This window comes from Tauraco erythrolophus, chromosome 3 (genome assembly GCF_009769465.1).
Source record: "Tauraco erythrolophus isolate bTauEry1 chromosome 3, bTauEry1.pri, whole genome shotgun sequence".
NCBI classification, from domain to species: domain Eukaryota; kingdom Metazoa; phylum Chordata; class Aves; order Musophagiformes; family Musophagidae; genus Tauraco; species Tauraco erythrolophus.
The window spans coordinates 32,721,102-32,738,361 of NC_141467.1; the positions used below are offsets into that span (position 1 = coordinate 32,721,102).

At 44.5% G+C, this 17,260-nt stretch overlaps 1 protein-coding gene across 2 annotated transcripts in view; it reads left to right on the forward strand.

The window, feature by feature from the left end:
- Nucleotides 1-17,260, forward strand: part of LOC104380555 (poly(rC)-binding protein 3) — a 53,795-nt gene extending 36,535 nt beyond the window's left edge. Inside the window, exons 11-12 of one of the 2 annotated variants that reach the window (XM_086609117.1) lie at nucleotides 10,870-11,039; nucleotides 16,912-17,260. In XM_086609117.1, the coding sequence (XP_086465243.1) occupies nucleotides 10,870-11,039; nucleotides 16,912-17,260 (519 nt within the window). Of the gene's footprint in view, nucleotides 1-10,869; nucleotides 11,040-12,321; nucleotides 12,419-16,911 lie in introns of those variants that run through there. The other variant, XM_086609118.1, reaches the window with a different exon arrangement.

Here is a 17,260-nt window from a genome sequence, read left to right on the forward strand (position 1 = left end):
GTGGAAAAAATCGTGCTGCCCCGTGTGCTGTGGCTTGGGCTGGAGTCCTCCATGCCAGGGGAGTGGAAAGCTTGCACCACCATGACTTGTGCCCTGCCAGTCTCCATGGCGCTCCACGCTTATCTGAGATGGCATTTTTCCTGAGCAAAAAAGCTACTTCGGTTATGTTAAGGTGCAATATAAGGGTTTATTTGAAAAACAAGGGCTCAAAACATTCCTGCTTCAGCAACTCTGAACCAGCTGTGATCGACAGGCCCAGTCTCCATGAGCAATATGGTGCTGAATCTTAAAACAGCTACTCAAAATGCCCAACTGATACGCTGCATGTCATATAAAAATGCCTTCCCGTTTTAGTCACCAGGGTGGGTTTTTTTCAGTTTTCATTTCAAATGAGTCACTTGGAAAATGGAACATTTCCCCTCCAGTAAAAAAGCTTTCAGGCATGAGTGGGATCACAAATAGCAATTATATTACTTAAGAGATACTCACAGTATTGTGTAAGCCCTATTAAACTCAGTGGAAATGATTTACAGTAAGAAAGAAGTACAGAATAACAAAGAAACAAAGGTAAATCTTTTATGAGTGCTGTGATTTTGTAAGCTTTCTGTTACTTAAAAGATGCCCTGGTGATTTATCAGTACCTGCTTTACAACCCAATTTATTGTATGTTGAGAATTTTATGGGAGCACCCTATCTAACCTTACAGCACAAGTTTTTTAATCTCACTTCCAGGCAGATGTTGTTCTTGCCATCAGTGGTATAAATCCAAGGTCGCTGTTCTGACTTCACTTCTTTCAGGGTTCATAGCAGAGAAAGAGAGGGAGAAAGTTGGCCTTGTGTCCTGTAGTGCAATATAAAATTAAAAAAACCCATCAGTTTCTCACCAAGGAGTTATGAAATGCCCTGTCTCAGCACTATCCTCTGAGAATCAAACAGACACCTGTACACTGTTTCCAATAGAAGGTTTTTCTGGCTACACAGTGCATGTCTTGCTGTTGTTGCTAAAGGAGCAAAACCATGGCTAAAATGGGGTTAGGCTCAGCAACAGCCTTCAGGGGCCTTACAGGTGGTGAAAGGGAGTTCTGATGTCGGTACGATGTCCAGATGTGTGTTATGGGGCCCAAAGGACGTAACGCTGCCCACGTTCACTCTCTATGTGCGTTTGTGTGTGTGTGTGTGCACCTCTTGTTTCCTGTTGGGCATCAGGGGCTTTTGTAGGAGATAAAAACATTTGCCCTGTGCATCTCGCTGAGACGTTTGCTCTGCCCGTGCCCCAGGCTGTTGGCAGTGCCCTGCCAGACTGCCCTTGGGCTGCAGTGGTGAGAAAGTGCCATCCCTGGCGTCTCCCAGCACACCGCTGCACACCGGTGTCCCGCAGCCCCATCACCACTGCAGCAAGGCTGCTCTCCGGACAGCCCAGTGCCAAAAATGAGGAGATGAGGGAGATGGATGAGTCAGGTGCTGCGCACGGAGAGAGGTCAGAGCCGGAGAGGGCAAAGGGGATGCGGCGGGAGAGGCCACAGCAGTTGAGCAGCAAACCCAGCGTGGGTAATTTGACTTTGCTTTCCCGACAAGCACCTTCTAGTCCCAGTTTTGACAGACAGGCAGTTGGCATGGCATGGCTATTATTTATCTGGTTGAAGGCGAAGGAAGGTGCAGACCCTGGCACGGGGCTGTGGCACAGCCCAAGGCTGCACGTAGCCAGTCCCCTGCCTGCCCTGGCTCCAGGGATCCCCTGGCTGCACGAGTCCCTCAGCTTTCTTCTCGTATGTGCTTATGTGGGCAAAACTCCGGCACGCATGAGAACATGAGACTTGCAAATACTTACATGCTCTGTAGCTACCGAAGAAGTCAGTGCATGTCTGTATGAGTGCTACAGTTATTTTTAAAAATCAAGATAATAATAAGCACAAAAAGCCAAAGCCTCAGTAAGAATCTGATGGAGCAAAATCAGGTGTAAAGAGAATAAGGAGCTCTGACTTTAGCCTAGTTTATAGACAGTAGAAATTAATAAACATTTACAATTTGCATAGCTTCATATTAAAATAAAATTTCCTGACTCCCTCTGACCCCAATGACAGAAATGTTTTTTCTGTTATTTATACTTACTGTGACAACATCATGCTGCTTTCTTCATATAGTATGCTAATAAATGCAACTAACCTGTTGCTCAATAACCAAGAGATACCAGAGAACAAAGAAATGCATTTTACAGAAAGTTATTTTCCACATGCTAAAAGCTGAGGCTTCCTCTCCAAATAGTGAATTCAGATCATTTGCCTTTCTGGGTTTTTTCATAACTTCTGGGTATCTCCAAATACAGAATAGAAGGGATATTTCTCCAGGTGCCTTTCAGAAGTCACTTTGATCCTTATCTACTATCTTCTTTTCCTCATCAAAACCTCTTATAGGGGTAATTGTTAGCTTTTCTTTCCTTTCTGGCATCTTGCCTGGCCTTCTGCTGCTGCCTAAGTTACACAATATAAGTGTATTTTACACAAGTCCCAGAATAAAGTGGCTTAAGTGTGGCAGGTCTTGAAGACAACAGAAGGGATGGTATCACTGGGTGTAGCTGACTGAGCATAGATAACAGATATAAGATTTCATGATCCAATCCCCCAAAATGGTCATTGAGAGTAAATGAACAAATCAATAATTAAAAAAATCTGTCTCATTAAAAATTATACGTATTTTGCATATATGTAGGAGAGACAGGCAGAGGCAAGTAACAGCAGAACAACTCCCCCCCCTCAGAAAACACCAAGAACATTTTAAGAAAGCTGTAAATCTGATCAATACTGCATAGAAACAGAAATGTCAACCCATCCAAGTTGGAAATGGCATGCTGAAGAACCGCCTTTATTTCCCCATGGAGCCAGAAGGACTTCCCTGTAAACAATGGAGGGGGATCCAGGTGTGCGAAATGCTTTCGGAGTAGCCCACAGTGGAATCCAGGGTCTGCTCCACACGATGGCCCAGGGAGGTCTGTATAGTACTGTCTCTTCCAACAGCGTCACTGGGAGGACTGAGCTCTCGTCTTTGCAAATCCCCAGTCCACCACCTGTGGCAGGGAAGCTTGTAAGGGGAAGATTAAGGCAGTGCCAGATCCCAACTGTGACTTCCAGTAAGGCCACCCACCACCTACACGTTACAGAAGAAGTGCACCTCACTCTGCCTTCAGCCCCAGATGGTGAAATCACTCTTCCAGAAAAGCTCTGACAACAAGTGCTATGTTTTTCTCAGAAAACTAAGCTGCTGGCTAAGTCTATCCCTGGCTGAGAAACTTTTCAGTTGAAAGAGAGCATTTAAAAGCAATGGTTAGGCAAAGACTTAATAATCCACACAAGTCATGCTGGGAAAGGTCCTTCTACTGAAGGCAAGGGATTCAACCTCAATAAATTTACATTACTTCTGAGAGCCTCCCATGTAATAGAGAAATAATGCCCATAGCAAAAATACAAAATTAACTGGATTCCGTCAATTAGCAGTGTTTAAGGGGATATGTTATCAAAAAAAGTAGTTTTTATCATTTTTATGGCCTGGTTTTTGTCTTTTTTTAATCTAAGAAAATGGCAATTGATTTCTCAAGTGGACCTATCCAGATGAACTTAAGAATCAGTAGAAAAAATTCACAAGTTTAATATCCATCAGAAGCAAAGCGAGACCTTTGGTGGAACAAGACACTATTTACTATTAAAAGTAATTCCCCTAGAACCACTTACTGCTCACATCAGGGAACAGGATGGGAACTGATGTTGGGCCCTCAATAAATTGAAACGCACACAAATCTGCGGAGTAATGTGGGTTACAAAACAAGTAGTAAGAAGGATGCTTCCTGAACATGTTTTCTCAGTTTTCTGTATGCCTTCTTGCAAAACCTGTGGAATTATTATAGTCCAGATTTTGCATTATCCTGGCAAGGAAAGTGAAATTATTTTTTATTATTTTTATTATTATTATTATTATTATCATCATCATCATCATCGAGGGACTTTTTACTGGAGAGAGACTTTTTACAAGGATATATAGTGATAAGATAAAGGGCAATGGCTTTAAACTGAAAGAGGGCAGATTTAGATTAGATATAAGGAAGAAATTTTTCACTCAGAGGCACAGGAACAGGTTGCCCAGAGAAGTTGTAGATGCCCCATCCCTGGAAGTGTTCAAGGCCAGGTTGGATGAGGCTTTGAGCAACCTGGTGTAGTGGAGGGTTTCCCTGCCCATGGCAGGGGGTTTGGAACTAGATGATCTTTGAGGTCCCTTCCAACCCTAACCATTCTATGATTCTATGATTATTGTTTTTTAAGAGGCATAGAGTATTTAAGAATCTCTTTCCAGGCCCTGTAGTAAGTCTGTAAAGAACTTACTTAATTGTACATCAGGAGATTACTTCTCCTTATAGAGGACTCTGCACCTGCCATTTCTAGCTAAAAAAAAAAAAAAAAAAACCAAAACAAAAAAAACAACCACACAAACCTGGAAGTAAGAAGGCCTATATCTTTACGAAAAGTGATTGAAGAGTCTCCTTCAAGACAAGCACCTGCTTGCTCAAGTAATGCAGAGGCTTTGCCAAAACCAATGGACTTGCTGTGGGTCAGCAGTGGGGTACCAAGGGGAACCACGTGTACCTGTGGACAGGTATGGTCAACCCCTCCGCTTCAGACAACATATAGCAGGTAGCAGAGGCTACTTCCTTGACCCAGCACTATATTCATCATAAGAAAGGAATACTCTGCAGCATTGGACTTGGATAATAAACCAAAAAGGAAGTGTATGATTGCTCCCAGTGCTGCAGAGAAATAATGCAGTGTGATGGACATAGAGGAACAAATCTGTAAGAAACATCCAGCAGGAAGCTGTATTTAGACTGTCAGTGACTTTAGCATTATGGGGGAAAATATGTATACTTAGTATTTATAATTAGCATTATGGGGAAGAAAAAAACATGGAAGAGAGGGACCAAAACCAGAGATGGCATAGTGTACAGGGAGAAACTATCAGCATCAAGAATTTGGGGCGGAAGGAATCACAGTAGACCTTCCAAAGCCCCCCTTTAAGAGTCCAGACTCCTGGACATTCTGTCCTGTTTATATTGGTACCAGCAGAACTTTACTGAAGGACAAAGCAAAACTACAAAAAGTCAAAAAGCAGAATCTGTGTTCTAGGGTTGGTTTGGTTGGGTTTTTTTTGAATGAGGAGAAATGAGGTACACCGAGGTGGGGAAGACTGATCAGACGCAGTGCAGAGAAAGTGAAAAGGGAACGTTTTTTTCCCTGATGCTCACAGTAGAAGAAGGAGTGGCCGTCAGCCGAAATTTTGAGGTGTACAGACCAATGGTGATACTTACACACCACACATGAGCAAACTCTGCTGGTCACTGCTATGGCCCTTCTTGGGCGGAAGAAGAAGAGGCAGTTTCAAAAGCAAATTGTCAGACACTGGACTACTGAGCACAAAGGTAGAGATACCATCTGCTGCTCAGGTAACGTGTAAGCCTTGGGTGGCAATTTGGGACACCAGTGGAAACTTTGTTTTACACCTCACACTGGTTTTATCCTTTTTCAGTTAGCGTGTGCTACTGCCACAGTCAGAGACGGGCTGCTGGGCCAGGTGCACATCTGAGCTGAGCTGCTTCTCTCAAGTTTTGAGAGGGTTAAAATACTTATACATACATATATGTGTGTGTTTGTATGTGTAATATTTATAGTATATGTATTATAGTCTAGCGCATAGCGGGCTTGGTATAGTGTATAGTAATCTTGGCTCTCCTCATTGGCCAGCTTTATCACATTTTCTGCAGAATTTCCTCTTTATTTATTCTTCTGTTAGTGAGAGTAAGGCTCACTGTATGTTGAGCAAGCAGGTGAGCGTCAGAAATAATGCAGCACCTCAAGTCCTTGAGAACAGCTACATGTTTGTTGTCCTCCACATTCCTTAACTCTGTCTACTGAGCTTGGAAAAGCAGCGAACCCATGTCTGTGAAACACACAGCATTGCATGCAAGGCAGCAACTTTCAAAGTCTGGGAAAGCTTGCCCTCGTGATGAGGGACTTTCATGGGACTGAAACACACATAGCATGCCAAATGGTGTGAAATGGCCAGCTACAGAACTGCAGGGGATCAGCTGGCAGTGTTAGAAAGATCAGTCTTGCAAAGAGATACATGTTTAGATGCAATTTGTCATGGCCTCCTCTCACAGCAAGAAAGGGCAGGTGTTTTTATGTAAAACCAAATGTCCATGGCCTGGCTGCTCAAAGACTTGTAGATGAAAACCAGTCCCTTGAATTTCTTCCAGAACCCATCAGCTCTTGAATATTCAGATACTGCACAGATTTCAGCATAAGTAATATGTAATGGGAAAGGCACCCCAAAGAGAGCCCGAGCACCCCAGATGTGTATTCTGTATCTTGTCATGGCTCGCAGAGCATGTTCAAGCAGCCCATTGTCACAGCAACAAAGGATGACTTTGGAGAGCTTCAGACTAAAGGTTACCGAGCCTCTCTTCCGGATACTTGCAACACCAGTGTCCTTGACCGATCTGGACTGAATCCTCACTGCCTAACTCAAAGTCAGCTTGGAGACTGCAAATTCTTTCTGCTGACCCACCTAGGTTACGAGCAAAGGGTCGTAACTCCTCCAACAGTTGGAGGAACCCCAGCACATACAAGGGGCTGCCTCCTGAGTGACCTGGCAAGTGCCTTCTTGGAGCTGATGAACCAGATGCATTAAGACTACAGTGTGCTCACAATGTGCTTGAAGAACCAGCAGTCCCACGTAGTTGTTCTCCTTTGAATGCCACAATTACAGCCATGTCTGCAAACCGGACTGCTTGAAATTCTTCCAAATAATACATTTTTGTATATTTTTGCGTGTTTTTTACACCAAGAAATTTTATCAGATTTCCACCCTTCTGCTTTGGACAGAATGAGGGAATATGTGCAGTCTATATTTTTATGTTCACACTTAGGACATAATTATTAAAGCAACCAGAAACATATTCAGATCTGCACATCGGGAGACAAGTGTCAGAGGAATCTAAAGATGTGATAGGCACCATAACAGCTGCTTCACAGAGTCTAAATCTGGTCACTGCTTCAGAAGATCATCAGTAGCAACAGACAGATTATTGACTAGTCACTTCAAGATCATTTAGTTCCAACACCCCCTGCCATGGGCAGGGACATCTTCCATTAGACCAGGTTACTCAAAGTCTCATCCAACATGGCCTTGAACACTTCCAGGGACGGTACATCCACAACTTCTCTGGGCAATCTGTTCCAGTGTCTCAACACCCTCACAGTGAAGAATTCCTTCCTTGTATCTAATCTAAATCTGCCCTCTTTCAGTTTAAAGCCATTTCCCCTTGACCCTCTCCAGCTTTCCTGTGGGCCCCCTTTAGGTACTGGAAGACTGCCATAAGATCTACCCAGAGCCTTCTCTTCTCCAGACTGAACAACCTCAACTCTTTCAACCTTGTCTTCATAGGAGAGGTGCTCCAGCTCTCGGATCATATTCGTTGCCCTGCTCTTGACCTGCTTCAACAGGTCCATGTCCTTCTTATGTTGGGGGCCCTAGAGCAGAAGGCAGTACTCCAGGTGGGATCTCACGAGAGCAGAGTAGAGGGGCAGAATCACCTCCCTCGACCTGCTGGCCACACTGCTTTGGGTGCAGCCCAAGATACGGTTGGCTTTCTGGGCTGCAAGCACACATTGCCGGCTCATGTTGAGCTTCTCATCAACCACCACCTTCAAGTCCTTCTCCTCCAGGCTGCTCTCAATTCATTCTCCACTCAGCCTGTACTTGTGCTTGGGATTGCCCCGACCCACGTGCAGGACCTTGCCCTTGGCCTTGTTGAACTTCATGAGGTTTGCACAGGCCCACCTCTCCAGCCTGTCAAGGTCCCTCTGGATGGCATCCCTTCCCTCCAGCAAGTCGACCACACCACATGGCTTGGTGTCATCTGCAAACTTGCTGAGGGTGCACTTGATCCCACTGTCCATGTTGCCAACAAAGATGTTAAATAGCACTGGCCCCAGTACTGACCCCTGAGGAACACCACTCGTCACTGGCCTCCACTTGGACATTGAGCCGTTGACCACAACTCTTTTAGTGCGACCATCCAGCCAATTCCTTATCCATTGAGTGGTCCATCCATCAAATCCATGTCTCTCCAATTCAGAAATAAGTCATGCGGGACAGTGTCAAATGCTTTGGACAAGTCCAGGTAGATGATGTCATTTGCTTTTCCCTTATGCACAAACGCTGTAAGCCTGGTGTAGAAAGCCACCAAGTTTGTCAGGCATGACTTGCCCTTAGTGAATCCATGTTGGCTGTCATCAGTCATCTTTTTTTCCATGTGCCTCAGCATTGTTTATAGGAGGATCTGCTCAATGATCTTGCTGGGCACAGAGGTGAGACTGACTGGCCTGTAGTTCCCTGGGTCTATCTTTTTTCTCTTTTTAAAAATGGCGTCTGTTTCCCATTTTCCGATCAGTGGGAACTTCTCAAATATGATGGATAATGACTTAGCAATTTCATCTATCAGTTCCCTCAGGACCCGTGGTTGCATCTCCTCAGGTGCCATGGACTTGTGCACCTTCAGATTCCTTAGATGGTCTCGAACCTGATCTTCTCCTTCAGTGAGCAGTTCTTCATTCTCCCAGTTCCTGCCTTTGCTTCCCATGACTTGGACAATGTGGCTAGAGCACTTGCCAGTGAACTTTAAGGTCGCTTCCAGCCCAAACCATTCTATTATTCTATGAAGATCATCATCTCAGAAACAATTAGACCCTGGTTGTGGCAAAGGGAAATGCTGACAGCATCCAGTCCTGGTGACCATCCCAAGACATTCTCATATCTCAGTGAAGAACTCTGGATAGTAGTCAAGTAAAGACAACCCAAGGTTTTTCCCTCCCTCTGTGCTCCATTCTGCTTCTGCAGTAGTGAACGCTTCTGACAAGATTTGGGTAAATTGTAGCTGCAGTATGGCATGCATATGAGTCACAGGAGCAAAATAATGGAGGTCTCACCAGGTTTTAACATAAGAGTGGATCTAATGCTGCTAGTTTTGCTATACAATGATGTGCTGGTAGGACTGCCTTTGCTTTCCTCACACTGATGGCATCCACTGATAAAAACCAAACCCCACCACCTGTGCTCTGGTCACTCCTGCTCCACCTTCACTACCTGCAGACCATGGAGGCCAGTAGGACTGAGGCTTAGGAAGGGGACGCTTAGGGACCACTGCACTGCTAACAGCCCGTGTATGCAGCCATGCTTGCGTGCACATGGAGACAGGCTAAAGGCTTCCCGGTGAAGCTCATGTAGGTCCTCTGCACTGGCAGGAGCAGTCACACTGTAAGATAGGTCCTTGGGATAAGGACAGAGAGCTCAGCGAGGCCCTCCTGTTTGAACAGGACGGGAAAGCCTGTGCGCGCTGCCTGAAACACCATTTTTTTCCCTGTGGTGGACACTCCTCTTGTGCTCAGTCTCCATTTCAGCTGCCTGGGTGCTCACTTTGGCTTTCTGCTTGTCACTGATCGTGAAGCAAGGATTATGCTGGGGAGGTGGGGAGGCTCCTTCCTTCGATAAACTGTCTGGGCAAAGTGAATCTGCTTGTGGCAAGATACTCCAAGTAACAGAGACGATAACACATCAGGGCCTGAAGCAGTGGGAGGGGTGGGAGGGGGAGGCAATCTGTGTCTTGGCACGTCCTTCTGCCAAACTGGCAACATCAGCCCAGTGTCAACACTAACTGTACAGCATCATTCCCATTTTCTACTGGTTTGGGGCATTGCTGAGTTTCTTATCACCCATCTTTCCTTAACACAAAGCAAAAGTGCCCCTCCTCACCCTTCCAGGGGCCAAAACATCTCAGCCTCAGCTGCCTGCTTGGGGATCGCTTGCTTTTGGGGGCTCCCTGTGCCAGAGGAGCAATGCCCTGGCACAGCTGTCACGCTCCCCTACCCAGCTACAGCTGCAGCCATTACACATGCTGCTAAACACTTTCTTGAGGTCTTGCACACAGCTTCCAAAAAGCTTGTGACTCTGCCAAGAGCGTTTAAGCAACCTTAAGAATAGGGTGGATGATCTACTTAGGGATATGGTTTAATGGGGATTAGGGACGGTTGGACTCGATGATCTCTAAGGTCTTTTCCAACCTAGAAATCTATGAAATCTATGAAACCTTTAAAGCACTATTAATTGATGATAACACCAACACAATTTTACCAAAAAAAACCTGAGGGTTTTACCAAAAAAACCTAGGGACACACAGATACACCCCTCAGGCTCAGTTTTATTTGCAAAATGTGAGTTCTATAAGTTTCTGTAAAGGAACGCAGACGAATCTCAGTCTCTTCCTACGCCTGCTTCTGCCTGCAGTCACAGAGCTGTAAATCCCACTGACTTTAATAGTGTGGTACCTGGCCAAGCGAAGACCACGTCTGCCCAGGGAGGTCCTAGGACTAGTAGACACACCTAGGACTAGCAAAGCATCGTACAGCGGCAGCTTTGGCTGGTCAGTCTGACTTCCTGCTGCTGTTCCTGCCTTGCTGCTGCCACTGGCAAGCTCGGCTGGGCTGTGTTTGTGTTCGTCAGCACCATGGCATGCTGTCATCTGCTGCCATGGAAGACAGCTAAATAACCTGATATTGAGTTGATAACCACATAGCAGTGACATTTGATTGAGAGACGTATGCCCGTAGAGCCAAGAGACCGTGCGAGTTACTCCTTCCAGACAGCACAGCAAAAATCTTTTGGTTTGATATCGAGTCTTTCATAACCGTGTTTTTATCAATACTACAAATTGCAGTTAAGTGGTTTTTGCTTGTGTCTGTGGCACTAATCTCAGTCTTTGTCCCGCTCCAGTTAATAGGCTGCATTATTGGCAGACAAGGCAGTAAGATAAATGAAATCAGGCAGATGTCAGGAGCGCAGATCAAGATTGCTAATGCCACAGAAGGCTCCGCAGAACGACAAGTTACAATCACAGGATCCCCTGCAAACATCAGCTTAGCACAGTACCTCATTAATGCAAGGTAAGTTTGCTTTGTAAGTGATAATGCTTCTGCGAGATTGCTTTGCCTGTTCTCTGGCAAAATGTCTGTCCGGGATAGATCCAGAAAGTTGCTTTGCAGTGTCCATTTTGCACAGTATTCTTCAATTCCTAATGATTTGTAAAGCTCGTATCATTAGAACTTGCGTTTACTGTTGGTTTATATGGAAAGCAGCTTCATGTGGTGCGATTGCAGGTACATGTTGAATGACAAAAACGGAAAAAGTCTGAATACTCACATTGGCATGCGCCTAAAATATGGGTGGATAAATTAAATGACAATCATAAATTCTTTAGAAGAAAATACTTTTCACAGACCTGTTTTACTGTCCTAAATGGCAAATATAGTGAAACAGATTGCAGAACAGATTTAATTTACTAACTGGAAATTGCCACTCAGAGTTGATATTAAACTGACATTTGCTTACTAAAGAGGCGCAGGATTTATTTTTTCAGAGACAGCATCACAAATTTGTAAAAAGCATTCCCTAATGAGACGGGGTGAAACTATCTCTTTCTCTGCTTCTTGGTGCCAGAATTAATGAACGCACTGGCTGTTCAGCTAAGCTGTGACGGCTTAAGTCTCTATCAGCTTTGATGTGATTATTTAGAAAAATATTAAAATCATTGCCACCTTTATTTGCAATTATCCTGAGAAGATAGTGCAATGGATATAGTGCTGTCTCATAGATCTACTTGTAAATGGTAGACTAAGGCAATATATTGCGAGGGAGTATCTATGTATTTTATCAGGGTGGGTTTTTTCCTTTTCTTCCTGCACCCCGCAAAATACTGTGATACGAATCAAGCTTTGCGTTTAACTATGTTTGCTGTTAAGGTAGTAGAAAGTATGTATGTGATTTGGGGGGGGGGGGGAGGACGGTCTGGGGGGGCTGTAGTCATAGCAGATCTACAGTCTCCTATGGTTGAACCTCCTCTCCAGCTCAGTTCTGTAGTGCACCACTGCAAGCCACCGTAAATGTCTTAATGGAGGAAAAGGATGTTTGTGCAGCTCTCGTGTTACAGCAAACAAAAATACTACTTTTTCTAATTCAGTTTGAAAGTAGTTTCCTAGGGAAAGGTATATTGAGGGGTGGCACTGTGAAGCCTAAGATAAGCTGTTTCCAGAATCCTAAAACAACCTACAGATCTTTTGATTTGTATTCTTTGTAGCAAATATAAGTCACTTCCGTAAGCCCTGTAATCAAATAAAAATGTGTTCCCTCCTTTAACCCTTAAGGATATGTTCTTCTCTTGGTGTTCAGGGATTCCCCACACATCGAGACGAGAATAGACCCCTTCATTTTTAGTTGCACAAACACCATATGGCATGCATCTGGATCTCAGAAGATAACAATTTAAGATCTTCAAGACAGCTAAAGCATGCAAATAAAATAATGCACTTATTAACGGAGTTGCAGTGAGCGGCTCACCAGAGACAGAAACTCTAGTGAACAAACCTCTGTTTGACTCACTTTAGAAAAGCCTGTGAACTCTCACACTTCTGTTCAATACTATTTAACGGTTCTTTTCATGGAATGGGCTACATATGAGGTCTTTTAACATACTTTTGCAAAGAAGAAAACTTCTCAGCAGTCATATACCATGGATACTCTCTCTATATCCTGTGAAACCAGAAACAAAACATTTTCTTCCTGTTGACTTTCTAGATAGAGGTCATTTGTTATCATCATCTACAATAAATGATCATATATTATTATGTACCATGTGTTGAAACTGTATTTAGATGAAGTGACTTCATTTGTAAATGAAGACTCTTAAAGTAATGTATAATAAATTAAGCTCTAAGGTAACATAGGACATGAAGGCGGCTTTTTCATTTTAAGAAGTGATGCTGTTCCGATTTCTCTTTTCCCAAGAGAAACTCCTGTTCAGTTAGGTGCCACCACAGCAGCACTGCGAGTTCGCAGTTGCACTGGAGGAAGAACCGAGAAACTTTCAGGCAAGACGGAGATCTGCTCTAGCTGGGGTTTAGGTGCTTGGGCAGGTTTTTGAGAGGCAGATCTCGGCTGCTGTTGCCTCTGCACCATGGGAGCCAATTTCAGTGTTTGGCAGTTCTAAACCTGTCACAAGTACTGCTGACTTCTTTTGAGGATGTTGGCATGAAAGAAACAGTGTTGGGGAAGAGCTGAGTACAGTACCTAGACTGCCCAATGTATAATCGGTATGTCAAAATAATAATTATAGTAAATAAAAGCCATATAAGCATTCAGGGTAAGGTGGACTTTTTTTTTTTCCCCTCTCTCCCACAAGATCTGTCATCCTTGCGGATTGGGTTTCCAGGGCCAGTATTTCTGCATAAATCAGTGTCTCACAGCAGCATAGGTTGTAAGAACAAAAAAAAAATCTATCCACTGTATTCCTGAAACAATCTGTGTATATCTTTAATCTATCCTCCAACCAAAGTTGCCATCTATAGAATAATTTATCAAGTTGTTTCAAGACTTTTATTGCAACCTGGTGTTGAATATGTACGTAATATACTCTCAATTATAGCTATATAAATACATTGATACAATATCAAGACAGAGATTTAAAACTTCCTAAAGTATTGTTTTAATTCTGTATTGATTACCTGAGCGCTGACCTCTGTACAAGTACAACGTGTCCAGCTTGTTTGCAGTAGAAGTGTCTTTTTTTCCTGTAAAATCTTCTGTCTCTTAACTGATCTTTGTTGTAGCAACTGGATTTTCATTATCCAATCCCATCTTCTAGCTTTTATTAAGAGTGAACCGCAGTTTAGGTTTCCTGTGTAATATTTGACTTTGGATTACAAATGAACTGTAGCCAGCAGCACTTTCTCCTTGTTGAAGAGCAATTTCCTAAATATATTTTTACTGCCATTTTGATGAGAGGTTCATTCACACAGCTAACAGAGCCCCCAAAGCCACACTCGAGCTTTATTCCTTTCGCCAGTTTCGGGTAACGCAGGATGTGGCCTTCAGTGTGTATAACCATAAAGTGTAGTTCTTCAATGGGACAGTGTAAAATTGGCACCATGAAATTCTGTATGAAGGCTGCCTCATCTGCTTTCATGTTCAATTTTGTTGCATCTTTAACAAGTTTGGGAAGCGGCCGCTGTCACAGGACAGCTGATAGCTAACCTGACGTACTTTCGCCTTACACGTTACCACCAGTAATAAACGTGAAGCAGGGGAGATTAGAGCTTTGATTGTACCTGTGTGAGTACACCAGAGACAGGGAGTATGAGTGACAGCTACCAACACCAGCATTTAGCCTGTGGGATATGTTCTCCCTCCTGGTGCAGGAAAAAGCTCGGGCTCAAATAGTTCCCATATCAATAAGGATTTCTTTTTGTTTTGTTAAATGCAAGGTAGACAAATTTGGAGTCACTGAAAGACTGGGTCCTGCATTATCTTTCTGTAATACTGAGTTAGAAATACAAAAAAATCCAACTGTGTAAACTGAATCTTTAAGGTCTACTCAGCTATCACCATGTAACTCCTACACCCCAAGTTGAGGATGTGCACTGGGGTTGGACTCACTGATTCAGTATTTTTGATGTAAATCCCCACCGCGTGAGTAGATGGCAGGCAGCACAGCCAACAGCACAAGAATGTTCTCTCTGCAAAGAACAACTCTGCTGCAAAGGTTAGAAAAATTCTGAGATGCTCAACCACAGGGACAGATAAGTACCACGGGGTAGGAAAACCAAAGCTTTACCACCCACAAACGGGTCTGCATTTCATCCACTCATCCTCCTCCCCTCCCAGTCCATTAGGGAAGCCATGCGCCTCCCAGTTTCCCAGGAAAAGCCACCAAGGAGCTAATACTCCAAGAGCCCCTCTTCCTTTTTCAGGGAAGAGAGGAGCTAGATGCTTGAGTGTTTCCCTCTCTCCTCCACACTCCTCACCTCAGCTCAGACTCACTTCAGGTATCTGTTAGACCCACCTTCAGCAGCAGTGCTTTGGGAAGCTTTAGTCCAACGTCCCCATCCCTGACATAGTGCTGGTCCATCGTTTCCATCCTTGCCCTTGCGCAAAGCGGGCAGGCCTTCTCCTCGTTGCCCTTCTCTGTCCAGGGGCTGTTGCTCTCAAAACCACACGTAAGCCTAAGGGGAGGAAAAGTGAGGCTCTCCCAAGTCTGGAGTAGGACAACTGCACTTCCCTCCCAAAATGTGGCCTGGCTACAGCTGCTCTCTAACCCTGCACACCCAGCCCTGAGTGCCAAGGGGTCCAGCCCAAATTGTGTGCTGGGAAGCTTCCCCCAGGCCTGATGGGACTTGATAAGAAAGTGGCAGGTCCTCCGCCATGCAGGTCCTCTGCACAGCTGGCCAGCCACTGGGGCTCTCCTCATGGTAGCTCCGCTCTGGGAGGGAGAAGCTGCTGTAGCTCCTCAGCTCACCTCAGGAGAAAGCCCAGGAGCCTGACAAGTTAGTAATTACTGAAAAAAAAACACAAACTTGGAATTAATACACATATAACTGTAGCTAGCAAAGATTTTCTAACCAATAGTCCTACTGATATGCTATGCCATGATACCTCCTGGCTGGTCACATGCAAAACGCATCCTGAAAGTAGTATTTAGGTCGTTTGCCGACCCAAGAACCAGTGCACAAGCTTCAAGAAATGCATGGCAAAGGGAGGATTTACCTAGGTAAACATTTTGTTATCTGAAAAAAAAAACGCGTCCTTGGAATTACTGTATTTTAATGTCTAAAAATGTACAGAAAAGCCTAAGTACATGGGCCAAACTCGTCTTGCTTGCTGTTGGGTGGAATTAGACTAAAGTGAAGGTGGTTTGATACCTACATCCTCCAGAGAGCCCATTGCTGACTTGGGCTCGGAGGTTGGGTCGATCTGAACTTCCTTGTGCTGGCGGGGTCCGTCTGATGATGTGTATGTTGTATCCATGTAGTACCTTGTCTGTCAGCTGGTAAGCTCTTATGTTCGCTGTAACCACTGCCATATGCTCAGAAAGGATATCGCTGCTGTGGAAGCCGGGGTGTTTTTCGGTCTTCCTTAATTTCCTTATAATTAGATTGCATAAATATTTTGTTGTGATTTAAAAAAAAAAAAAAAAAGTCTGGGGAAAGTACAAACCGAAGCGAACACACTGGCTAATCAGGTTTGTTTTATATGAAAAATGCACATTGACCTCGCAGTGAGTGAAATGAAAAACTGACTTTCTAAAATGAAAACCAAACCAAAACTTTATGCCTTAGACGGAAGCAGCAAATCATTGCTCGTTCTCCTCTCATCCTAGCAAAACGACAAAGGGTACTATTTATGTCACAAAATTGACAAATTGAAAAAATTACCAAAACCCCCCGCGTCCCCCTTTCAAAAATACCATAATTTTGAAAAGCGAAATTCACCCTATCAGTGCTGGGGAGTAAACTTCATAGTTATTTTAAGTTTTCATTTAAGTTTTGTTTTTTCCATCTTTTTGCCATTACCTGCATTCCTTAGATTTCTTTTTCATACGTAAAACGAACTAGCAAACACCCCTCCCCTCCCTGACCTCTTTTTTTGTTTTATTTTGTTTGGTTTTTTTCTTCTTTTTGGAAAGAACTTTAGAGTCTCAGTAACGTTTTCCGCCATCAGATCATGAAAAACCCTTTTGTTATTTCTCTTCTTTAACACATAACATGTTCCTCCTTTGACCCTCATTTTCCCTTTTTTTCTCTCTCTCTCCCCCCTCTCCCTCCCTCTCGTCTGTCCCCCCTCGTCCACCGATCTAATCCTGCCCTTTCGTGGTTGCTGTCCCTCCTTCCCTCCCTTCCTCCTTCTCCTCCTCCTCCTCCTCCTGGCCCCACCACCCTGGCTGGACCCTCCCAACCTGTTTGTTCCTCTTCCTCTCTTCGTTTGCAGCTTAGAGATGGCTAAAGTCAGCACCCAGACCGCTTCCGTCACGACCCCTGTTGACCTCAACATGAACCTCTCTCAGTCCGCCACCCCTACCTCCACCCCCACCTCCATGGCCGTGCTGGCGGCCGCCTCCGCCGTTACCGTCAGTACCCCCCCTCCCCTACCAACTCTGCCAACCACCCACTATGCCGTTCCTGTCTCCAGTCTGCTTGGCATGAAAACTGTCCCACTCCTGGCACTAAATGCCGCGGCCGCCGCGGGGGCCACGGGGAGTTTGTCTGCTTACACTGCCAAAATTCCTTCGACGAGCGGGGTTAAGAAATCTGACCGCCAGAAGTTTGCTCCATATTGA